Source organism: Schistocerca serialis, chromosome 2, assembly GCF_023864345.2.
Source record: "Schistocerca serialis cubense isolate TAMUIC-IGC-003099 chromosome 2, iqSchSeri2.2, whole genome shotgun sequence".
NCBI lineage: Eukaryota > Metazoa > Arthropoda > Insecta > Orthoptera > Acrididae > Schistocerca > Schistocerca serialis.
This window is the reverse complement of record NC_064639.1, coordinates 582,779,838-582,806,829: the sequence shown is the minus strand read 5'-3', so window position 1 is coordinate 582,806,829 and position 26,992 is coordinate 582,779,838. Positions and strand designations below refer to the sequence as shown.

Sequence of the window (26,992 nt, the reverse complement as noted above, 5' to 3'; positions counted from 1 at the left end):
AATGGCCACCACTAACTGTCCATTATGGAGCCTGATAAAGCAGTCTTGCTTGTTCGTATAATTGGCAAATTTTTTTTGATTAATATGTTTCATTGCTCTTAATGAACTGGTGTCAACAATCTATGAATGTTTCTGAGAGACCCATTTGCCAGTTGCAGTTTATCATTCAGCATAATATGTGAGCCAGTGCTCATGGCAATCTTTCTGGTGACTTTGGATGGTGATGCTGCACCTATCTAACAATAAAAAAACTTAAACACAGTCAATGATTGTTAATTCCTCCCTCAGAGATGGGCCAGTACTTCAAGGTACATTTTCCAGTTCTGTGTGATGACAGTGAAACAGCTTTTCACATTTTTCACTATGTAATTTGCTTGCAAGTATTCGCATAAGTAACCACAGTTTAATCATCAATTTGCTGCTCTAACCTTCCTTCAAAATGAAAAAAACCAACTGTAGCATAACCTTGCCCATAAAAAAGTAACTATCTCAATTGTATATGCTACAGGAATCATGTTTTTTCATTAAAGCTGGAATTGTATGCAGGACAATGGATAATTTAATTGTCATGGCATTACATGTGAGTGCAAACATATAGTCACACTTTTTCCAGCCAGAGGTATGAAACATATAAATACTCATTATTAATTCATACACCATAATATTTTTTTGCTATCATTGCTTATGTCTTCTTCTAAATACTATAACAAGTTAGTCTGTCTGTAACTCTGCTTCCAGAATTGTTTTATTCCAAAATATTGACTAGGAAAAGAAAGAAAAACATCTTATCCAATTTGATACCTTTAAGAGGTTTGCCTCAGTTCCACTAATGGTATTCTCCCCAACTATTTAAGCAATAAGGAACTTACTTCAAAGATAAATAAGAACATATAGCTTCTGACAATTTCAGATACATACATTTCTTTTCAGTGTCCTGTGTCCAGTGTCACGTGAAGTGTCCTGTCTATGTCAAGCTGTATTCAGTTGTGGATTTATTTACTGCTGTGTTATATCAGATAGGAACAAGAGTGGAATCTGTATATGGTGTACAAACAAATTTATTTTATTTTCATGTTTTTAAAAGTATGAATAAAGTAAAATGGTTTTGAAACTTGTTGTAATACTGTGTACAATCAACAGCACAAAACTGTTCACTTATCTTGATAAACTTGGGTACCTCCAGTTGTGTATACGTCACACCAGTGGGAACGCAACGCACACTGCCAACAACAGCAGTGCCACATGTAACACACTTTTAGCACTGTATTTGTTCCCTTCTTATTATAATGATTTAAATTAAAGATTTTAATTACAGACATTTCTAAGTTTCTGTGGTTGCATATGATTACCGCATATTGATTTATATCTACAGTGTAACTCTTAATTTATCTTTTTGAAATGCTGAAATGTTTCTGCCTTGAATATACAAATAACAGGAGACCTGTATAGTTATGTAGCAGCCATGTGTCAGTGTTTGAGGATTTGGATTCTTATGGAAGTAATTAAGGTTCACATTCCCTCCATACCATATTTTTTTACATTCTATTGGTGGTTGAAGTGTTGTAAATGTAACATGAATATAACTGACATATGCCGAAAATGATAACACAGTGCGCCATATATGAGTATATGATGTTGTTGTTGTTGTGGTCTTCAGTCCTGAGACTGGTTTGATGCAGCTCTCCATGCTACTCTATCCTGTGCAAGCTTTTTCATCTCCCAGTACCTACTGCAACCTACATCCTTCTGAATCTGCTTAGTGTATTCATCTCTTGGTCTCCCCCTACGATTTTTACCCTCCACGCTGCCCTCCAATACTAAATTGGTGATCCCTTGATGCCTCAGAACATGTCCTACCAACCGATCCCTTCTTCTGGTCAAGTTGTGCCACAAACTTCTCTTCTCCCCAATCCTATTCAATACTTCGAGTAACAGTTGTTTATTGACACCATGTATCAGCATAGATAGGCCCTGAGAGATAGTGTCCTGACACTTGTCCTTTATGATGGTTTCAGTACAGTATTCCAATGAAGTGACTCAGCTCCAGTAACACTACTCACCAGCGAACATGAACTGAATCATTCAGTAAAGGTTGTTGCGATACACTGACATTGACAAGATGAACTGGCCTGTTCAAGTGCCAGACTTGAATCCCTTCACACATTTGTGTGCCAAAATGAAGAATCATAAACTTAGACTGGGCCCAGTGTTGGATACATGGGAAAGTCACGCAGACGATGAGGCATATTACCAGAGGCTTACTGCCTCCATGTTTCATTGGATGAGTCAGGTAATCAATGCCAGTGGTGGGTGGACATCATACTAGTCTTATCCGTGATGTGAAACATTCCTCATCTCACTTTACTCCACTTTTTATTACAACATTCAATACAACTGTATGTTCATTAATTGGAAATCTTCGTGAAATCATTGTATGTAAGCTTTTATTTATTGAATTCATTCTGCCTGATGCTTAATACATGTAAACAAGTCAGTTTAAATAGAGGTATAAATGGTGTCATAATATGAGACAGTCTGAGAAAATACTTAATATCGACCTGTATAAGAACAGGTAAATCCTAAATTAATAATGTTCTCTTCCTTACTGCCTCACCAACGTTTTTCGATTATACAAAATAAGTGCACTTATGGCACACAAAAGCTCTTTTTCGACATGGTTAACACTCTCCAGTAGCCCAATGATAGCATTCTGTGCATTGTGCCTATTTCTCTGTTAGTCTTCAGAGAAACGACCATTGCAGAATATGAATTCGGTCTCTTCTTCTTCAGATTGCCCATCTGAAGCATTGTCTTCAATTACATTTGTATCAGCCTACGAATAACTGGAAGACTGTTTCCTGTGGCTTTCTTTCTCAAGAAAAAAACTTTCCCTTCTGTCTCGTTTGATTCTGCTATGGCTCTCATCTCTTGAAATTGTTTCAAACATTCCCTGTAATGAGCCTACGTTAGCTGCTTAACAAATTCAGAACATGTTGATTTTACTAGATCAGGTGGCTCTCAGTATGGTTTGGTGATTTTGGGAACTGGCCAGATACCACTGGACTCATATTTACTCTCTTGTTTTCATCTTGTATGTCAGATTCCTGGCATACTGCAAAGTTGTTGTCCCTACGTAAGTGCATGTTACAGGAAGAGAGTCTCATTTTCCAGAGCCCATTTGTAGCATTTTCCATTGTTGCTACTCACAAGTATGCCACTCCAAATAAACACATAATCAAAAATGAAGGTGCTACTTTACCTGGGTTATTTGCCCACCAGGTTTCAATTTGTTGGAGATAATGCGTTTTAAACTGTCCCATGAATTGCACACAAGAGCTTGTATTTTATGGATGGAGTGGGGTGATAAACAGATAATATGCATATAGATTTTTCTTGCCTCACACAAATCTGATATGATGGCCATCAATTGTTAGCACAATAGGATTGTCATCAAGTGACATCAATAAATTCACAAAATTTTCAGACCAGTTTAGTAAAAATATGAGTCTGGATCCAGCTATTAGGGCAAAAAGGTGAAATTTCTGCAGTAAGAGATAGCATACCCTAATACGCAACATTGGTGTATTAGGGTACCCATGGTATCGTATGTTAGGAATAAGCCATCATGTAACACTAGAAACCTAGCCTCATACTAAAAATGTTTGGTTTGAAGGAGAATTCATTATAGCAAATGAAAGAGTACTTTGTAAAGAATGTAATCATATGAATATTGTAGCAACAACTAGTCAACTTCAGATATTAAAGCCATACAAACTCATACACTCAGAAAACTAGACATTTAATAGTCATCTTTCCTCTATATTCAGAATCATTTTCAGTGATGGCAGTATGATTTGGGTAAACTAAAAACAATGTTAGATCAGGACAGAAATAGTTGTTTTCACAAATTACATTCTAATTGTGGTAAGGCAAAGAGTAGTGCATTCCATCATCTGGCCTCTGTAATTTTGTAGCTGCAGACCACTGACATTATCGTAGGGAACTCGAGAATTTTGTTTGTGACGTCAAAAACAGGAAAATTACCAATAACATTGGCCCACATGGGGGCCAGCATGTAAAGTGACATCGATAATTAAACAAAATGAAGCATAAAAGGTTATGAGATTATGGGGTTTATGTACGAATGGAACATATTGCTTAGACGATTAAAACATGAAAAAAATGTAATACTATGTACACAAAACAAACCAAAATCACAAATCTCAGGGCTGATTTTACTGGATGTTGACACGACTCAGTTATTAATGGGGAAGGTGGGGGAATGAATCATCTTACCATTATTCGTGATTATTCGTCACATAGTGCTGTCAGTGGCAGGCACTGTGTTGGTGTGGCATGCCTCACCTTAGCTGTGCGGCACAAGCCATGCGCCCTTCCCGGTGCTCCATGCCATGCAGTCAGGACCTGGGGCGACCTCCACGTTGACAGGTTGGTGTGTGTTGCCATAGCTGAAGTAGCATTTTTGCAGTGTTGATGATAGATGGAAGAGCCCCCATGTCCTCTTGCTTCCATGCTGTCTCACTGGCTGCTGTCTTCACTCATCCATTTCTCAGGTCAGTGGTTCCTCAAAATTCACTCTTCTTGTGGCATTGTCATTGACAAACTCAATTTGCAAAGCCACCCAATGACTGAGCACCATTTCATGACCACACCTCTCTGTGCAGGGTGGAAATTTCCCATCTTGCATGGGCTGGTGTCTGACTCAGGAATTGGCGTCTTTCTCATGATCTCACCAGTGCCAGTGGCGCATTCTTCCAATGTTTTTTTCCTTTCTGAATTTGTTATGAAAGCAGCCACACAACACTCTTTCGTAACCACTATCTCTGTGTGAGACCAGTACAAAGTCCGGCTTCTTCTCATAGTCTCCTGGCATCCGTGATTTATAAGGAACGCACTTACTGTGCAGTAAACATCTTTTTAAGATGGCTTACTTCTTTCACACGCCTCACTGTGTGAATTCTTTGTGCTTTTTGTATGCTCTTCCCAGTTCTTGTGAGTGCTGGAGTTGTTGACAGGTTATTGCTTTCTAAGGTAGGTAAGATGACTGTTGCCAGCCCAGAAGAATTCACATGCTTTCATGCATGCATTCTTGATATTCCATCTTAATGGCTGCCGGGGTCCATCAGTTTTCAGCAAACTTCTCATTGTTCTCCAAGCTCTTCGCAACATGTCCATTCTTGAGTGAGATATGGATGACCGCTCAGCTATCCCCTGTGTCATTGCAGGATGGCTCCAGTGTTCGCTTTTCGGGCACTCACCACATTCTGTCCAGCAGGCTTTCTCCTGGGTCACTGGCAGTGTGAGTCGGCAATGGTGGGCCCCGGTGGAGGTATCACAAAGCTCCTTGTCATGACTAATAAGCTTTTGAGATGTAAGTTTGAGAGTTGTGGCAGAGTGGCCCATCTATGTTTACTTGGCTCATCGCACACAAGCTTCAAAACTAAAACAAAAATCTTCATTCCCGAATAGTAACACTAACATTTTACTCAATAATAAGAGGTTTTTAAGGGAAATTACATTTTCATTTATGCCCTAGCATGTAAGCCCAGTCATCTGTTTACATATATGGTTGCCCTTAGTAAATAGATACAAGACATGCACAAACAAATAAAGATCAAAATAAGTAAACAATACATGAAGAATACAAGTCACTTGATGATAATGTGACAGATATACATAAGACATATGCAAAATAAACATGTAATCAAGACATGTGAAAATTAAAAATAAACCACTCACAATAACACTACTCATCACACTGGAGATGAGAATACTATATATCTAGACATCATATAGAGTTAGCACATGTGAAACAAAGATGAACTATACACTACAATAATGTTTATCACAAAGTAACACGTCACAAATGCCAGCAAGGGATACACACAAGACACGTAGAATTAAAAAATATGACACAAAAGTTAACTTTGCACTGCAATACTGTTTATGCATGAGTTATATGTCAGAAATGCCAATATGAAAAACACTCAATACACTTAGAATTGAGGCATGTGTCACAAAATTCAACTTTGCACCACATTAATGTTTATGGAAGATTTCTGTAAAATGGATACAAAATGTGTGTCAGTTCAAACATTTGGTACACAAAACAAACTTTTTCTACATTTACATCTACATGATTACTCTGCAATTCACATTTAAGTGCTTGGCAGAGGGTTCATTGAACCACAATCATACTATCTCTCTACCATTCCACTCCCGAACAGTGCGCGGGAAAAACGAACACCTAAACCTTTCTGTTCGAGCTCTGATTTCTCTTGTTGTATTTTGATGATCATTCCTACCTATGTAGGTTGGGCTCAACAAAATATTTTCGCATTCAGAAGAGAAAGTTGGTGACTGAAATTTCGTAAATAGATCTCACCGTGACGAAAAACTTCTTTGCTTTAATGACTTCCATCCCAACTCGCGTATCATATCTGCCACACTCTCTCCTCTATTACGTGATAATACAAAACGAGCTGCCCTTTTTTGCACCCTTTCAATGTCCTCCGTCAATCCCACCTGGTAAGGATCCCACACCGCGCAGCAGTATTCTGACAGAGGACGAATGAGTGTTGTGTGAGCTGTCTCTTTAGTGGACTTGTTGCATCTTCTAAGTGTCCTGCCAATAAACGCAACCTTTGGCTCACCTTCCCCACAATATTTTCTATGTTGTCTTTCCGACTGAAGTTGTTCGTAACTTTAACACCCAAGTACTTAGTTGAATTGACAGCCTTGAGAATTGTACTATTTATCGAGTAATCGAATTCCAGCGGATTTCTTTTGGAACTCATGTGGATCACCTCACACTTTTCGCTATTTAGCATCAACTGCCACCTGCCACACCATACAGCAATCTTTTCTAAATTGCTTTGCAACTGATACTGGTCTTCGGATGACCTTACTAGACAGTAAATTACAGCATCATCTGTGAACAACCTAAGAGAAGTGCTCAGATTGTCACCCAGGTCATTTATATAGATCAGGAACTGCAGAGGTCCCAGGACGTTTCCCTGGGGACACACCTGATATCACTTCAGTTTTACTCGATGATTTGCCGTCTATTACTGCGAACTGCGACCTTCCTGACAGGAAATCACGAATCCAATCGCACAACTGAGACGATACCCCATAGGCCCGCAGCTTGATTAGAAGTCGCTTGTGAGGAACGGTGTCAAAAGCTTTCCGGAAATTTGGAAATACGGAATCAACTTGAGATCCCCTGTCGGTAACGGCCATTACTTCATGCAAATAAAGAGCTAGCTGCGTTGCACAAAACCGATGTTTTCTGAAACCATCCTGATTACGTATCACTAGATCGTTCCCTTCGAGGTGATTCATAATGTTTGAATACAGTATATGCTCCAAAACCCTACTGCAAACCGACGTCAATGCAAACCAACGTCAATGATATAGGTCTGTAGTTCGATGGATTACTCCTACTACCCTTCTTAAACACTGGTGTGACCTGCACAATTTTCCACAGCGTAATCTGAAAGGAACCTAATCGGTATACAATCTGGACCTAGAGACTTGCCCGTATCAAGCGATTTGAGTTGCTTCGCAACCCCTAAGGTATCTACTTCTAAGAAACTCATGCTAGCAGCTGTTCGTGTTTCCAATTCTGGAATATTCCATTTGTCTTCCCTGGTGAAGGAATTTCGGAAACCTGCGTTCAATAACTCCGCTTTAGTGGCACAGTCATCGGTAACAGTACCATCGGCACTGCGCAGCGAAGGTATTGACTGCGTCTTGCCGCTTGTGTACTTTACATACGAACAGAATTTCTTCGGATTTTCTACCAAATTTCGAGACAATGTTTCATTGTGGAACCTATTAAAGGCATCTTGCATTGAAGTCCGTGCCAAATTTCGCGCGTCTGTAAATTTTAGCCAATCTTCGGGATTTCGCGTTCTTCTGAACTTTGCATGCTTTTTCTGTTGCCTCTGCAACAGTGTTCGGACCTGTTTTGTGTACCATGGGGGATCAGTTCCATCTCTTACCAGTTTATGAGGTATGAATCTCTCAATTGCTGTTGCTACTATATCTTTGAGTTTGAGCCACATCTCGTCTACATTTGCATAGTCAATTCGGAAGGAATGGAGATTGTCTCTTAGGAAGGCTTCTAGTGACACTTTATCCGCTTTTTTAAATAAAGTTATTTTGCATTTGTTTCTGGTGGATTTGGAAGAAATGGTATTGAGCCTAGCTACAACGACCTTGTGATCACTAATCCCTGTATCAGTCATGATGCTCTCTGTTAGGTCTGGATTGTTTGTGGCAAAGAGGTCAAGTATATTATTTTACTGCCATGGGCAAAGCTGGATAGGACTGGATGGGTAATGCCTTAATGTTTTTATCAGCAGTGCATGTTTTCTTACCTTATAACACATACAAAAATAAGATTGGTACCTTCTGTTCTGCCACAGAACCTACAATCATTATGTATAATGTATGCATCACCGATCATTGAGAGGCCCCCTCCTTATTTACTGGGTTGCCTGGTGTCAGCAGTGCAAGGCTCATGAACAGACTCAAATGTCAACAAAAAAAAATTAGGTGGAAAAACTCGCAATCTTTTTCTTTTTGGCATCTGATGGTGTATGCATTCCCGCACGGATTCAGTCTCTGATCTTGTAAGTCTTCGTCCTTTTTTCCTGCTCCCTTTATATCACCTTCTCCATCATTAATTCTCAGGCCCAATTTATGCGTTGGCGTTGCTGGTGTGCCTCTGCATCTCCTCCTGTTGGAGGTTTGACAGTCCTGTCTGCCACGGATTTCTCTGATTTCTGGAACTTTAGTCTGTAGGTCTGTTGGTCGGTATCTCGTATTTCAATGCATGGCTTCATTGAAGTACCTCTCTATCTTTGGTAGGTACTGGACCCATTGGTGCGTGTATTGTTCTGTGGGATTGGACTGAGGGTTTTTAATTGAGAAGAATGTCACTTCACCTTTAATATTTTTCATTTTATTACCACTTTCTACATGTTTTTTGTAGAAGGACGTCAAAAATGCTGTCAGTTATGACCCAGTAACCAGACATACTCTCATCTTCATTCCTTCTAGTTTGTGTCAATGAGAGGACACCGAGTGCCTGCTTTTTCCAGCAACTCTGGGTCATCACAGTATTGGTCAGTGCCATTGTGTGCTTGTGCTTTCCAGTACCACATGTTGCATATGTGATGTCCCTTCTCTATTGTGGCGTGCCCTGGAATACCTCATTATCTTTGGTCATTCACTAGTGTGATGTCATGCACTGGGAAGAGAGGGTGGGGGCTGTGGTGGTGAATCTCCTTACTCCCTCAGTCGCTCTCATTGTGCGATGCTCTTGCACGCAATTCACGTGGGATTTGTGGTCTGGCACTTTGTTGCTTCCCTCCTCTCGTCTGGTGTGGACCATAGCATCTACCTAATTGTCACCTATTCCCTTCTTCTCTCCTTCATCTGTTATGTGCCAATTTTGTCTGTCATTGTGCCAAAACAAACCTTGTGGTGCCCTTTTTTCTGTCCTCTTTGCATTAGCATGTGGTGTCCTTTCTTTTTCCTGCTCTTCAATGTTGTCCAGAGACCTTAAAATATCAAGGAACTGTTGTCTCAACAGTGCCCAGATGGGGGTACATGTTCTACATGAGCAGGAAAATTTGATTGTATCGTGCTACACAATTCCTCATCTGTCATCTTCTTGTCCCAATATCCCACCAGAACGACAAAGTGAGCAGCGTATGTTGTCATGGATTGGCGTAACTGGGGTGCACACTGTCCCCAATATATGCTCATCTTTGCATTTGCCTGTGCGGCCATGTTCCAGTACTTAGTGGGGAAATTCTTTTAACTGCTTTTCTCATAAATTTTTATGTCAAACCAGGCAGCCTTCTCCCGGTTGAACATATGACGTGCTACGAGTAAAAGCATTATGTTCCGCCACTCCTTTCGCAAGAGATCAATCATCTAAATTCTTTAGATATGCCTTTGGTTGGGTACTGTGCATTCAGTTGAACTTGGGCAATGGGATGTACATCCCATGCATTGGGAATGTGACCTGCAAATTTGTTGGCATGACCTACATTACATGGACATTTCCTTGTAACATTGCAGACACTTCTTATTGATACTCTTTTGTTTTTGTCTCCTTGGACGATCTCCTTTCCTCATCTCGGCACACAGAGATGTTAGTCATCTTCATGTTTACCTGCATTTCTAAGTTGACAACCCTCGTTTAAGACTCTTTTTCTCACCTCTTTCAGGCTATCGGTGACCTCCATCTGTTTGCTTTTGGTTTCAGTCTCCAATTTGTGCAACATCAGTGATTTGTCCATCTAGCTTTTGATTGCAAAGTTTTATCTCAGTGTCCAGTCTTTCAAATCATATTTTATTGACCTCCCTCCTGGTGGCTAACTGCGATGTGTGGTTTTTTAAAATCACACGAATTTGCTCCAGTGGACTATGACTTTGCGTGTCCCCCACAGAAATGCATTGCGTTTCCTTGCTCACCCTCGTTCTTTCCTCTGTTGGCCTGCCTGTTTCTAATGTGCTCTGGTTTTGCATACTTTGTACAGACGTGTCTGTCATTTCCTCAGTCACACATGAAATTGCCTCTTATGGCCTAAAGGTTTCCATGTTTATCAGTCTCCCTGACCTCAGTTGCGTAGAGAAATGGAACCACAAACTAAAATCCCTCTACAGAATGAACAGAGACAATACAACACTTTTGGCAACACTGGTAACAGCAAACAGAACAATAGAAATGTGGAATAGAATAATCACAACAACAGACTACATGTTTTAAAATTACTGCACAAAATACAGTGAAGATTGCATGAACAGAAACTTAACACACTAGATGCCACTATTCTTACTTCATATAGCACATTTGCAGTGCATTCAGCACACACAAACACACTGTCTGTGTGCCTGACAGGTTGACATATGCTAATAAAGGAATGGGAAATTGATTCTTCTTGATTCGGATATGAAAATTTTGAATTTCTCATGTTAGTAAAATTGTTACAGTGAAATCAAACCGAAGACCCGCGCTGGGTGCCAAAATGTAGCAAACTTGAGAATTTTGTTTGTGACCTCACACGACAGGAAAATTACCAATGAGATCACCCCACGTTGAGAGCCAACAGCTAAGTGACATCAATAATTAAACAAAATCAGATGCAAGAGATTATGAGATTAAGAGGTTGATGTATGAAAGGAACAGATTATTTAGTTTGTTAAAACATGAAGGAACTGTATTCATTTCAGTACCATGTACACAAGACAAAACAAAGTCACAAATCTCAGGGCTGATTTGACTGGATGTGGACTTGGCTCAGGTACTGAGGGGGATGAATCATCATACCATTGTTCGTGATCGTTCGTTGCATAGTGATGTCAGCGGCAGGCACTGCGTTGTATGCTGCATCCCTTTGCAGTTGTGTGGCACAGTTCGGCTGCTTTTCCTGGTGTATCCTGTGGTGGTCTCCACATTGACAAGTCACCGTGTGTTGTCATACCCGAAGCAGTGTTATCATGGTGTCGGAAGATGGATGTTGGCGATGGGATGGAAGAGCCCCCATGACCTGTTGCTTCTGCTCTCTCACTGGCTGACCTCTTCGCTCCTCATTCATTTCTCAGGTCAAAAGTTCCTTGAAATTATCTCCTCTCCTGGCATTCTCATCGATGGACTCAATCTGCAATGCCGCCAAATGATTAATGCCATTTCATGATGATGCCTCTTTGTGTGGGTAGAAATTTCCTAGCTGCATGGGCTGGTGTGTGATTTAGAAAATGACATTTTTCTCACGATTTCACCAGTGCTAGAGGCACATTCTTCCAATGTTTTTCTGCTTTCTGAAGTTGTTGTGAAAGCAGCCACACAATGCTTCTTTGTAATTGCTATTTCTGCATGGGGCCAGGACAGTGTCATGTTTGGGCTTCGTCTCAGAGCCTGCTGGCATCTGTGATGTATAAGGAACATCCTTACTCTCCAGAAAATATATTTTTAAAAATGGTTATTTCTTCCACATGCCTCCTTGTGCAAATTCGCCATGCTTTGTGTATGCTCCTCCAAGTGCCTGTTGGTGCTGGAATTGTTGACAGGTTCTTGCATCCTAAGACGGGTAAAATGACTTTTGCCAGTCCAGAAGAATTCAATTGCTTTTGTGCATGCATTCTTCACGTTTCATCTTAATGGCTGCAGGAATCTATCAGTTTTCGGCACTCTTCTCATCGTCCTCCAAGCTCTTCACAACATGTTGATTCTTAAACAAGGTGAGGGCATCCTCCCAGCTACCCTCTGTATGGCTGCAGAAAGGGTTTAGTGTATGCTTTATGGTCGCTCACCACATGGAGTCCAAAGGGCTTTCTCCTGAGCCATTGGGGGTGTGAGTCGGCAAAGTTGGCACCTGGTGGAGGTATCACATTATTTAGTTCTATTTTCCCTGCAAATAACGGAGAAACAAACCACACTTTATGTTGGAAAACCATATTTTTCTCTTATCTTGTCAATTGGAAAGTCATGCAATTTCATACCTGTGTGTCTTCAGATCATTATACACATCCAACTGGATTTTGATGAATATTGTATGACAGAATTTAAACTTCGTGTTCAGAACCATTAGGTTAAATAGTTGAACTTATTTTTCCCAGCATATTTATAAATTCACTTTGAGACAAAAAATTATAAGCTCATTGTTAAACACTTATTCTCACTTAGTGAATCTCATTTTAATGATTTTTTTTCTGCGGCATCTGTTTTCACATTCTCTCTGCTATGTCTGTGAATAGTTTCATGGAGACAAAACTTTCTGTTTGGTAGCTGAATTTGGACCAAACTATTTTTAAACTTGAGAGAGATAGTTAATTCTATCGTTCCTGAATAAAATGACAAATGTATTACTGTTGAGCTTGGTGCTTACATTTGAGTATGTAATTTGATAAAAATTATATCATTACCAGTTTCATTCATGCCAAAGAACTGAGTAATTATCAGTCAGTTCCTCTTTCTTCCATTTGAAATATGAGCTTTGTAAAAGATAAAATTTTGTTAGAAGTCGGGTTGATCTAAAATCACCTACTCCTCAACATAATAATATTCTCTCATTCCTATAAAATGAATGCCCATTAAATAACTCAGATGATTTTTTTTAATTTTGTGAGTTTTTTCATATAATTTTTAGGTCATATTGTGATAGTTCTGTTAAATACTACAATAATATGCATCAGTGCTGTACTCATCAAGATAAGAGAAGTTACTACAGAAAGGCTGCTGGCACTAACCACATAAAAAATATTGGCCAGATGTTGGGACTGAGCTATGGGTAAATGAGTGATGATGAAGTGCTTTCACCTTGAGCTACTAGCACAACAACACTAAAACCTTCTTTGGACTGCATCTAGCACTACCGGTCAAATCACTGCATATTTTGCGATCACTATTGATATCCTATACTTCTGTGTATATTGTTTAGTTTGTATTAATTTCCAATGTTGTGTATAGTACATCCCACTGGCATAATAATATGTTGCTGCTCTAATGAATCATGGTCATTAGCAGGGTGGAAGTGTGGCCACAGATTGTGACATGGTGTACATGTTAAAAATGCCCAATGTGGGTCTTGGCCATTTCCCATGCTAACATTTTTGTTTTGTCAACTTTACAAGCATAGAAGTGGTGCAAAACTGTAAAGCCAATCGCCAGTCCAGGTGACAATAGTGGGGATCCACTTTTGAATTAGCTTGTGTGCTGAACAAGAAGTACAAGAGCCAGAGAGAGATGCCCTGAGTCATCCACTCAATATGAGGAATAAAAGATAGGAGAGACAGAGGCAGATGACATAGATCCATCTGAGCTGAAGTACAAGAGAGTGACCAGACTGGGCTGTGCACTCCAAAGAGCAACCAGCAACCACCATGTGACTCGCTTATGATGTGTCATATTAGCAACCTACAGGTGCTTGTGCTTAGTTTTGTCAGAAAAAGGAAACCACAGCGTTTGCTGACATAGTTCTGCCAGGCACATAGGCTCTGAGGAAACTCATGCTGGACACTTAGTTGAAGACCATATGAATAAAAATTCAGAATAAAATTTTGTACCGAAACCAGAAAATATCCCAAGACTAATTAATTAATTCGTCGCAAAATAGATCATATGCTGTGCTTTTATTTTCCCCACCATGTGCAACAATAAACAAATTCCTGGGTGAACTCTCTCTAGAGCAAGCAACATGAAGTTGCTCATGTGAGTAAAATGGTGGTTATTTGTGCGTGTAACCACCCATGCACAGCCACTCCTAGCAGTGCAACGGATACCCTAGTACCACACGATTTTATTATTATTATTATTATTATTTTAGATTAGAAGGTGTTCTGTCTACATCTACATCTATACTCTGCAAACTACTGTTAAGTATATGGCAGAGGGTACTTCCCATTGTATCACGTATTCAGGTTTCTTCTGATTCCATTTGTGCTTATTGTGAATTGTGGTTTATAGAGTGTTGGAAGAATGATTGCTTAAATGCTATGTGTGTGCTGTAATTAGTCTAATCTTGTCTTCGTGATATTTATGGGAGTTATATATTGAGGATCGAAGTGTATTGCTAGATTCCCAAGCTTAGTTGAAATTTCCCAAAGCATTCTAGAGTTATATTTACATGTCATCCTTTGCTCCTTCATACCAGCCCCGTTCCGCATGTCTATGAGTGCTGGGGATGTTCTACTCCCACAGAACTTTATTTCTCAGATAGAAAATCAAATGTAATCAAAATTTAGCTGAGTTATGCATACAAGTCTCCACCTTCCCAGACCCATCCCTGCAAATAGCTGTGCTAGGGGTATCTTACACCCCAGTATTTTTCCTCAAATAGCAAGCCATATTTGAATTCAGTTTAGTTAAAATTTCTTTACATGTTCCAAAGTTATGCTTACATTCCACCCACTTGCATCCTGTATCTCCGTTCCCATCCACCGAATACCTAAAAGTGTCCTAGTTCCACAATATTTTATTCCGAATAGTAATCTGTATGTGTAAGAAATTTGATTGAAATTGTTCTAAATATTCCAGAGTTATACTTTACGTATTATCTCTTTCCACTGCATCTCCAGCACTAGGAGGCTAAATGTCATTTAAGTCATCACCAATCAGCATAACAACCCTGAAAACTACAGATTTGACCCTAATATAGTTCATTTTTGATTATTTGTACATCATCTCCCTTTACATCACCTGCCGTCCCATAGGATACTACATGTGTCTTAAGCCGTCAGCACACGGACCGTGCTGTGGAACGTTAACATTGAGTGTGCCAAGTTCAATGTGCTGCTGAATGCTCAGGAACAGTGCGACTTGTGCATATGGTATGTGGGCCCCAACATGGTATACGCGATCGCAGCGCACTCCAGCGGCAGTTGAGGGGTGTTTCTAGTTCGTAAATCACACTGTTTACTCAACGTTTACCCACGTTAGCTCTATTAAAATGCACATTTCCTCCATTGTCCATGAAAAGGAAAGTACCATGTCCAATCAATAAGGACACAGGCTTATAAAAGTTCCATTAGAAACAGTGCGGTACAAATTTGGAATACTTTGCATAAGATAAACATTATTTCATCATTGTCACATTTTAGTAAAACCTCAAGGTCAGTCTTACTTGATCACTGTTCCTACCCAGTAGCAGAATCTTTGCAACATGTGAATTATGAAGCATAAAAGAAACAGGAGCAAAATATTTTTATACAAGTACCGCAAGCCGTCCTGTAGGTTAAGTGAATCGAACAAAGTCACCCCTCAAAAAAGGTCAACTTATATTTACATAACATCAAATATTACAGCATATAATTATATTAAACTTATAATAAAGTGTTAGAACCTAATAAAAATGCGAATGTTGGGAAAAAAATTTGTAAGTGTTAAGACACGAACCATTGCTCCAATAAAAACTCATTGCTGCACAAAGACGCTACTCATTACACTAAACCAACAACACGCTCCATATACTTAATCACTTTATGTTACCCTTTGCTAAAAACGTTAATCATAGATAATTATGTTACTAATTGCAATTTAATTATAACAAATTGTACCAAGAACAATGCATTTTGGGTGGATCTTCAGTGTGTCACTGCCTTCAACTAGCCTACTCTCATAATACACAAGTTACAATAATTCTTTTGCTACGAATATGATGTTTCTCATTATTTTATTGGAACGAATCACACAACTGACAACAGTTTTTCCAGTGATTCTCAATTTGCTGGTGCTCAGAAATGACATATATACATATAGGCTTGAAAGGAATGCCAATATGGCACCTCACAACTCTGTACTGAAGGGACACGTTGTACGTGTGACATAGATGGCACTGTGACATCTCATTGGTCAATGCTCAGACACACGCTCAGATTATCTGACATGCCAGATATTGCTCTGCACATTCGGAAAGACTCCCAAATGTGCTATTCCACACTATGACATCAGAAACTCGGCACACTCAATGCTCAACGTTCGGATGCACGGTCCGTGTGCCAACGGCTTTACCTTAACAGTACTTTTTTACATTTAGTAAGACATTTGTATATCCATTGGTTGAAGTTGCTTCAAACGTATATGTACACATCCATTTTCATATTTATTTTAACATATAATTTCTTTTGTTTAAATAGTATGCTGGATTCCTTGCCATTACAAGATGGCGAGGATGTGACTGAGTCTGCATTCAACATCCTGGATGATTTATGGAAGCTTGATGACTACCAGTATCCCCAAACAAGAATGGAGCACCTATTTTGTGTCACAGGTGATTGACAAAATTTTTTGCACATATTCAAGTCCTTTATATTTATGCATGTTAAAGAAAAAAGAAAGTTACTTTTTTTATAGAAAACTGTAATGTTTCCTGAGGCACAATGTAAGGAAAAATATAAATTTTACATTTGGGAAAATTTTTCTAGATTTGTAAATGAAAATGATTACAGTATTTTGGTAACTGAAGGGTTACTAGTTGTAGAAACCTCAACAAGTGAGATAATATTTATCAAATAAATATAACACATTGAATAATTTAATGTATAAATATGAGCAGGGTTTTGCTAGAGTACAAGAAAGACATTAAGGATGACCCCAAAAACTGGAGATCAGTTTCATTGATATCAAGTTTTCAAATCCTAGAAATGCTTGTGTATAAATGATTATTTGTTTACAATTTATCTCACCCCATAGTAGAAGAACTGAATCCTCAAATAGCACATGAAAGAGGATGAAAATTTTGCTAGCTTTTGGAATAACCCTTTAACGACCTAGAGTACATATGCACACTGTCGGATCGGATGATGATGATGTTTGGTTTGTAGGGTGGTCAACTGCACGGTCATCAGTGCCTGTACGAAGTCCCAATTTTTACACAGTCCATGTTCTTTTCACAATCCAATCTAGCTACACTCACAAATGATGATGATGATGATGATGATGAAATGATGAGGACAACACAAACACTCAGTCCCCGGGGAGAGAAAATCCCCAACCCAGCTGGGAATCAAACCTGGGGCCCCGTGATCTAGAGGTAGCAACACTAGCCCCTAGAACACGAGCTGTGGACCTGTCAGATCGGGTGTGTAGAGGGAGAAAGAGGTGGGAATTGAGAGGAGGGGTAGAGGTTCAGTAGCTGTTGGCTTGGAGGAAGAAAGCAAGTCTGTGGGATAGAAATGTGGGATGCAGAGGCAGCAGGTGCATGGGATACGAATGCGACACACGGGCAGTGGAGCTGGTGAGTTCATGCGGCACACGATGATGATGATGATGTGGAGAGGTGGCAAGACAGAGGAAGGGGAGACTGTTGAGTGGAGGGTGTGAATGCAGTGGGTTAGTGGAGATTGAGGCCAGAAGTTTTACAGCAGTAAAGGATGTGTTGCAAGGATAGCCTCCATCTGCTTAGTTCAGAAAAGCTGGTGCCGGAAAAGAAAGTTCAGATGGCACAGGTTGTGAAGCAGCCATTCAACTTTAACATGTACTCAGAAATGTGTTCCAGTGCTGAGTGGTCGGTAGGTTACAGTTTGGTAGTGGTCATTCATTCTGTTGGATGGCTGGGTGGTGGTCATGACCACATAAAATGCTGTCCAGAATTTGCAGTAGAGCTAGTATATGGCACGGCTGCTATCGTTGGTGGCTCTGCCTTTGATGAGATAGGATAAGCCTGTGAAAGGGCTAAAGTAGGCTGTGTTGGATGTGTGAATTGGGCAGGTCTTACACCTGGGTCTTCCAGGGGGGTATGACCGCAGTGGCAAGGGATTGGGTGTTTGAGTGGCATAGGGATGGATCAGGACCTTGTGTAGGTTGAGAGGGCAGTGGAATAACACTTTATGAGGGGTGGGAAGGACCATGGGTGGAATGTCCCTCATTTTTGGGCATGATGGTAGATAATCAAAGTCCTGGCAAAGGACATGGTTCAGTTGATGTACTCTGGGTGATAATGGGTGATTTGAAGGTTACTCCTTTGCAGTTGATTCAGGCGGATGAAGGATGAGTTAGGGGTGTGTGAAAATATGCCACAGGAAATCTGTCGGTTGACTGGATTTTTTTATTTTTTTATTTATCTATTTATTTATTTTTGGTGGTGGTGGGGGGGGGGAGGGAGGGGGGGCAGTAGTGCTTGTCTGTGAAGGTCTTCGTCAGACCTTCGGCATAATGAGCAAGGGAATTCTCATTACCACAGATATGCCCTCCATTGACGGACAGGATGAATGGGAGTGTTTTTTGGTGTGGAAGGAGTGGTAGCCATCAAAAAGTGGGCAGTGTTGGTGGTTGGAGGGCTAGATGTGGACAGAAGTATGGATGAAGCCTTCAGAGAGTTTGGGATCAACATCCAGGAAGGTGGCATCATAGGCCGATGAGGGCCAGGTGAAATGGATGGGAGAGAAAGTGTTGAAGTTATGGAGGAATTAGGATGTAGTGTCTTGGCCGTGGATCCAGTCCATGAAGATATAATCCTAGATCCTCTCCCCTGATTCCATCTCCCTCCTGTTATTAGGTTTTATTGTGAATAATGAGCTGAAATGGAAACTGCACATTAATACTGTCTGTAAGAAACTCTATTATGTAATATTCATAGTGAACCAGCTACTGCTATAAGCAAACAAGCAGCATCTATGCCCAGAGTACCAAGGACTATTTCAACCATACCTGTAGTATTTTTCAGTGTTAAAGAGTGCATATTAAATTTGAATATAATGTTCTTTGTAATCAAAGCTGTTAGAGAGTGTAATCAAAATGGTTTCTCCTTAGGAAATAGCTGATACTGAAAGTTTTCTGTTTTTGACAGTTCCTGTATTATACACAATAAATCTACAGGATCAAATGCAGTTCAACTCTATGTTTTCAGTTTCTTTTGGAAACATGCATTTTATTTGTACTTTATGCTTATTAAGAGAACATTTTTAGAACGTTTTGTTCCAAATTGAAGCATACCATTTGCACTTTTGTAAAGATTGTGGAGCCTTTGTGAAATCTACACTAGTACTATTTGATGTCATTGTGGATGTCCTAGTTTTCTTCGACTTATTGAATTTAATATTTTCCTCTTCTAATTTTTTACTGATCAATCTGTTAGAGTATCTTTTTTGTGTTACATAAATAATATTCATACTGAATGATTTGTTTCTTTATGTCATAGTATGGAAATCTTAGCAGGGTTGTTGAATTCTGTCTGTAGTTAAATTATTCAAGAATTTGATACTGAGACCGAAGTTAGCTCTCTTTGTGGAGAATTTTTTTTGTACTGAAGTGTAAATTCATTAAGAAAGCCATTGTGTTTCCATAAATATTGCCATAAAATATTATCTCAAAAATTTTTTTTTTGTAGAAGAAAGATACTGAGGTAAAGGTAAGTCTCCAGACATTCAAAAGGCAGAAAAAAGTAGTTTCTACCTATGCCATAACTCTATATTCCTTAAATGTGGCTTATGAATTACAGATTGAGAAGTGTAATGATATGCAAAATGTGATTGTTTTGTTATTGATGAAGATGTGTTGCAAAGAGAATACAGTATAAAAGGGAATAGTGTATTTGTTCATTTTAGGGCTAAATTGTGTTCACTGGTTAGTGTTATTAAGAAAAAATAATGTATGGTTACAGTGAATATAATTCATGATGAACTGGAAAATTTGAATGAAACAATTAAATAGTGATATGTGACTAAATTTGTCTTCACTACAGGACAGAATGCTTGCATTTCAGGTAACTGCCTCATCCATTTTATTCAGAAAAAACTCAGAGAAACTGACTTGTGGAAAGAACCATTTATATCGGTTGAGGAACTTGTGAATACAGTGAGTTCTTTTGCAAGTATTTTCAACTGTAATAAATTAATCTAACATTTACCATTGCAATATTTTCTTCACTTCATGTGAATTATTGTGAAATAAAACAAAATCATATCTAAGTAAGATGTGTTAGATTGTTTTTCATTTGTCTTAGTAGTTATTAATTTGTTTAATAAGTTAGTTGCTTGTTTCATTTATCATAATTGTGATATCACGGTATGCAATGGAATGAGTCAGTCAATTGTAAGACACTTTCTCACTTGATCAAATGAACAACTGCTTCATTTCATGCTACGATCCATGCTGTGTCTTCTTTGAACCGTCTGAAAATGTTCAATTGCTTGGCAACTCTTTAGACATTGAATTCAGTAAAATGAAGTTGAATTGTTCATGCAAAGAGCCAGAAGCATCATAAATTCATTTATTGAACCACAGATGAATTTGTGTGAGATTTCTACACCATTTATTGATCCATGACAGATTGAACAAAATTTCAGCATATCTTGGCCTGAATTAACGCATCATAAGAAGGTCAAGGCATAACTCTTTAGTATCATAGCATCTCTTCCATCACCATTTCTCCATTCCTGAAGTCCTTGTGAGTTTCGGATACTATTCTGCGGTGACCCAAGCTTAGGTATGGTGCCCTCTTGCCATGTGCACGTCATCTGCCTCAGGTAGAACCATCATAACACTATCCAGAAGTTCCATTATGAACGGAAAATATCAGTGTGTGATTTTAGGCTTTCCTAGTGTAAAAAGATCAATGTGATTAAAAAATGCATGATATTATTACTCAAAAATATATACATAATTCATAGGCCTGCATGTGTCCCTCAATTATACTAGAGTGCAAGAGCTGGTGTAGCATTTCTGAAAGAAATTTGTGTTTATAAGTCTATATTCTGTCACATCTTCCTCCCACAGTTCACTTCCCCAGCACAAAATCAGGATTGCCACAAGTTCTGGAAATCCGGGAATTTCAAACATGTTAGCAAAATCAGGAAAATATCAGGGTAATTTGAAGGAAAAAAAAAAAAGACGCTGGAAAAATCTTGTCTTTGTCTCAGTAGATGAAATGATTTGTTTACTGAGATGTCGTGCAGCGTTGCCAGCTGGGCACAGTTAAGTATGTGAGCTACTTTCCTACTCCCTTATTCTTACTGCTTCTTCCCTTTCTACCACTCCCCTCAGCTTGCAGTCAGTGCTGCCACCACTTCTTGCTGCTAGCCTAGCAGCTGCCAATGAGAGGCAGGGAAGCGTGAGGAGTGCTTTATTTGGATCTGATTCTCAGAGACTGTTGACGGAGGAGCCGGAGACAGCTGTCATGTGTGCATGAGTTGTGTATGAATGATTGTGTGAATGTGTGTATGTCCTCTCATTTTCTGACAAAGGCTACGGCCAAGAATTTAGTTGTGAGAGTGTGATTGTCTTTTCTATGTGCCTGCAGCACAGTGGTCATATTTATGGTGAGTTAAATGTGTGTGAAATCTTATGGGACTTAACTACTAAGGTCATCATTCCCTAAACTTACACACTACAAAACCTAAATTATCCTAAGGACAAACACACACACCCATGCCCGAGGGAGGACTCGAACCTCTGCCGGGACCAGCCGCACTGTCCGTGACTGCAGCACCTTAGACCGCTCGGCTAATCCCGCGCGGCTATGGTGAGTTGCTACTTATCCTCATTAGTATTGATTTTCGGAGTATTCACCCAAGTTATCTGTTACATGGATGGATCACCACAGTCTCATTTTGTCATCATGGTGTCTGTGACCTGTAAATAGCTGGCCACGCCAGTGGACTTCCATATGGGTCAAAACCATAGGTTATCTCTGTGGGTATGTCTAGCAGATCGGGTCTGCCTATATGAAGCCCATCATTTCTCACTAATGTGCAGGCCCTGCCCATCGGATCTAGTCTCACCGATCTGCCTACAACCCAGGTCTGTTTGTGGTTGGCAAATGCGGCAGATTTTCATGGTTTACGCATGGGCTCAGGACTGCGGTACTCCTTGGCAGGCCAGAGGCTACTGGCAATGGAATTCAGGAATGGAACCGTCTCACAGCAAGAACATTGTACAGTGCAGCATTTTATATAAATTTTATTTATTCTAGTACATTTTGGCACTTTGAAAGTAGTTTATGTGTAAGAAAGCATGGATGATAAGAGGAAGAAAATTGTGGCAGTCACTGTCAGTTTGTACGCTATGTACTCATGTATCTTGTGAAAGAAAAACCACACAATACCTGTAAAATAATAGACATAACACAGTGGACAAAAACTGCCAATAACAAACAGTAAAATTAACATTTTATTGGCAGTCACCTATAGGATTGGTTTACACAACTCTTCCCTGCCTTACACACTTCTTTCAAGAGGTTATTTCTCATATCAGCGAAGATATTATAAATCTGTCTTGCGAATCCAATGAAATATGTATTTTTGTCACCAAATGTGTTACGTTTTATTGAAATAAAATAACATCAGTGGTCTTAATGAACCACATATGTACCATTTGGCTTGCTTTGTCCATCTAAAAACAGTTCATTGCAAAAGATATTGGTATTAGTACTTAGGATTTTGCTCACTTGTTTAGAAATACTAAAGTCCTTACACTTTTTTGCCAACTTATGTCTTTACTTACCCTTGAGATCTCAAAATTTGTCCCTCCAGGGGGCCAACAGCTCTTTTGCGTGTACGTGTGCGCATTCATGGGATCGTGAGCTACTGCAGCCGTTACTCTTTTCCGTTCTGCTTTCCCTCCCCCTTCCTTCTCCTTCGCTGTTCTTCTTCTGATCCCTGCCAATTCCTTTCCTTCTCTTGCTGTTCTTTTTTGTGTCAGCTTGGCTATCCTAATGAGTTTGCTTCATCTTGCAGTTTTGGTTGGTTGGTTTTCTTCCTCATTTTAGGCTTTTCTTTTGTTCCCTCTCAGGAGTTTGACCTCCATCTCCAAATTTTAAATCTGTAGTGTGAGCCAGATGAGGAAGAACTCCCTCAGTAGCGTCTTTGGCGTGGAATCCTCTTCCCCTCCTCCTCCTCTCCCTCTCCTTTTTCCCCCTTCCCCTCCCTCCCTGCCAAAGCCCTTTTGCCTCCTTGCTAGATCACTAGCTTGGTAGCCAGCCCGTGTGGTGGTGCTGTTATGTACCTATCTGGTGGAGCCCCTTGATACCACAGGGATCACACTTTGGTAACTGTGCTGTGAATGCCTTGTGAAAGCCTAGAAGTGGTTGCCCATCTTTTTGGGGCATCAGAACTCCTGGAAATGATCTTCCTGCCAGACAGCTCTTGCTGTGGCTATGTGGTGCCCACAAGGTGAGCCCCTGTTCAGAGTGGGTGGTACCAGGGCAGACGTTTGGCACATGAAATGTGTTAAACTCTCTGACCACTCTACTGCAGCCACATCTCATCCTTAACATAGTTCTGTCTCAGTTCCTGTTTCTGCCTTTCCAGCCTCACCCTCCCTCTCTTTGTGCCTGCGATCGTTTAGGAGGCAACCCCATGGCTATCGCTCCTCACAAGTCACTCAGTATTATGCAGGATGTAGTTTTCCATAGGGATATTCTCCTCCAGTTCGATGATGAACTTATAACTAATCTGGAATGACGTGGTGCTCATTTCATCCAGCATGTCCAGAAAGGCCCTAAGGACCGTTGTGTAGACACTGGTGCTTTCTTTATGGCATTTGAGGGGGATACCCTGCCCGAGAAGGTCAAAGTAATGGTGTACAGATGCGACATGAAACCATACATTCCTCCTCCCATGTTTTGCTTCCATTGCTTCAAGTTTGGCCACATGTCCTCACAATGCAATGCCACTCTCATCTGTTGTGACTGGTAGCTGCCCTCTTCATGTGGGCACCCTAACGCTTAACTGTGTGAACTGCTCAGGTCACCATTCTCCCCACTAACCAAAGTGTCCATTGTACATAAAGGAAAAAAGTACTCAGGAAATAAAGACCCTTGACTGTCTCAGCTACTTTGAGTCCCAGAAGAAATTTGACGAGACTTCACCCCGTAAATCTCTCCTCTACCTCAGTTACGCCTTCCCCTCCTCATCCCTCCCCCTTAGCTCCATCCTGCCACCCCTCCTCCTCCTCCTCCTCATCACCAGGGAAAGTGTTCTGTTCGCTGACTCCTGTTAGCGATGGGGCTCCATCTCGGAACACCCCTCCCCAGAGTTCTCAGGACAGGAAACTTGTATCCTCAGGCCAGAGGAGAGACCCACACTCCGAGGTCTCCAAATCCACTCACTCTCTTTCTGTTCCTGACATCACAATGCCACTTCCCTCCCTCCGAGGGAGAAATACAAGCAGCATAAGTCAAAGGACGAGGCTTCCCTGGGGACTTCACCCCCTCCACCTCATTTTGAATCACACCCAGTTTTTATGGATGTTACCACATCCTCGTTAGTGACGACCACTGACCAAGTGATGTGACATCCCCTTGGCTTCTTTAAGTCTCACATGGACTCTCACCACACAATAATCCAGTGGAATTGCAGTGGATATTATTGTCACCTCCCGGAAATACAACACCTTCCTTCCTCCTGCTATTTGTTCTCTCTTGCTCTTCATGAAACTCCCTTTGGTGTTGACCACTCTCTAATGTTTCATGTTATTGTGTGTTCTGTTGAAACAGTGCCGGCTCCGGGATAGAGTGTGGAGGGGTCTGCACTTTGGTTCGCACCGATTTCATTAGTGACTGGATCCCCCTTCATACCAACTGGGAAGCGATAATGGTTAGAATGCAGACAAGTCTGGCAGTCACTGTTTGCAATGTATACCTCCCTCCAGGTAGGCCACTTTCTTATGTTGAACTGTCTACCTTAATTAAGTAACTCCTGCCCCCATATCTCCTCCTTTTGGACTTCAAAGCACCCCACCCCCGTGGGGGTGCCACTTCATCAGGTAGGGGTCTTCTACTTGACCAACTTACTACAGACTTTGATTTGTATCTCCACAATGACAGTTCCCCTACCCACTTTAGCACTACTCACGGCACCTCTGCTGCTATCAATCTTACAATTTTCTCCGCTGCTCTTGTGGTTTGCCTACATTGGTCACCCTATGATGATAACTGCATTGATGCGTTCATGCAGGGCATCTTTGCCACTGTTCTTCATGCTGCTGGCACTGCTGTCTCCCTATCCACAAGTCTCCCTCATCATCAACCAGTGGCAGACCAAGGACGTAGCAGTCCCTGTCCAGGACCGCTGACAGATGCTGCAGCGATTTAAACAACACCCTTCACAGGCCAACTTCCCCACTTTTAAACGACTCCTTGCTGAGGCTTGTAATCTTGTTAAGCAGAGTAAAAAGGAATGCTGGGAGTGCTATGTTTCCTCCCTGGGGATGTATGTCTCTTCATCGCAGGTTTGGTCCAAGCTCCATGGCCTTCTGGGCCACCAGTGACAGTCAACTGTCCAAGGATTATCCTCCAAGGTGCTCTGTCTACTGATCCATTGGTCCTTGCAGAACACCTCACGACACACTTTGCAACAGCATCGGTGTCCTCTTCGTATCCCGCCATCTTTCTCCAGCAGAAACACAGAGTTGAATAGACCCACCTTCTGTTTCAACCCTCATCAAACTGAACCCTAAATTGAACCCTTCACTGAATGGGAATTCTTGCATTCTCTTACTTCTTCACATGACACAGCCCCAGGCCCAGATTACACCCACAACCAGATGATCCAACACTTGGACATTACACAGAGGCAATATCTACTCAGGGTCTTCAACCACATTTGGCTCATGGATGCCTTCCCCACACAGTAGTGAGACAGTATAGTTATCCCTGTCTTTAAGCCTGGGGAGAACCCAACATCTCTCAACAGCTACTGCCCAATTAGCCTGACGAATGTACTTTGTAAACTGCTTTAGAGGATGGTTAGCTCCAAATTGTATTGGGTACTCGAATCTGGGGGCCTTGTGTCCCCATATCATTGTGGCTTCCGGGAAGAATGATCTCCAACTTACCATTTACTCGGACTGGAAAATGCAATCTTACAGGCTTTTACTAACTGTCGGCACTTTGTCATGGTCTTCTTTGACCTACATAAGGCATATGACAAAGCTTGGTGCCACCACATTTCAGTTACCCCCCATGACTGGGGCTTTCATGGCCCTTCCAATTTTTAATTGTGAACATTTGTCCCACTGGCTTGACCGGGTTCAGTTGGCACTTCACTTAGCACCCCTCAGATTCAGGAGAATGGTATCCCAAAGGGTTCTATATTAAGTGTCACACTCTTACTCATAGCCATCAATGGGCTGGTAACCTCTGTTGGCCCTCAGGTTGCCCCAGCATTGTATGTTGATGATTTTTGCATCTGGTGCAGCTCCCACTTGGTAGCATCTGTTGACTGCTGGCTCTGAGGTTCCATCCGACGGACCTCTGCGTGGGCTGTCTCCCATGGCTTCCAGTTTTCTCCCTCCAAAACGCGGGTTCTGCATTTTTGTTGTCAATTCATAGTACACCCTGATCAAGAACTTTATTTAGGCGACCAGCTCCTAGATGTTACAGCACAGTCCCATTTTTTTATATATATATATATATATATATATATATATATATATATATATATATATATATATAAAAAAAACAAAGATGAGGTGACTTACCGAACAAAAGCGCTGGCAGGTCGATAGACACACAAA

The 26,992-nt window shown here is 40.7% G+C and overlaps 1 protein-coding gene across 1 annotated transcript in view; it reads left to right on the top strand.

The window, feature by feature from the left end:
- LOC126457597 (cytoplasmic dynein 2 heavy chain 1) overlaps positions 1–26,992 on the top strand; it is an 808,157-nt gene that overhangs the window by 71,869 nt on the left and 709,296 nt on the right. Inside the window, exons 4-5 of the mRNA XM_050094037.1 lie at positions 16,675–16,808; positions 20,241–20,332. Coding sequence (XP_049949994.1) covers positions 16,675–16,808; positions 20,241–20,332 — 226 coding nt within the window. The remainder of the gene's footprint in view (positions 1–16,674; positions 16,809–20,240; positions 20,333–26,992) is intronic.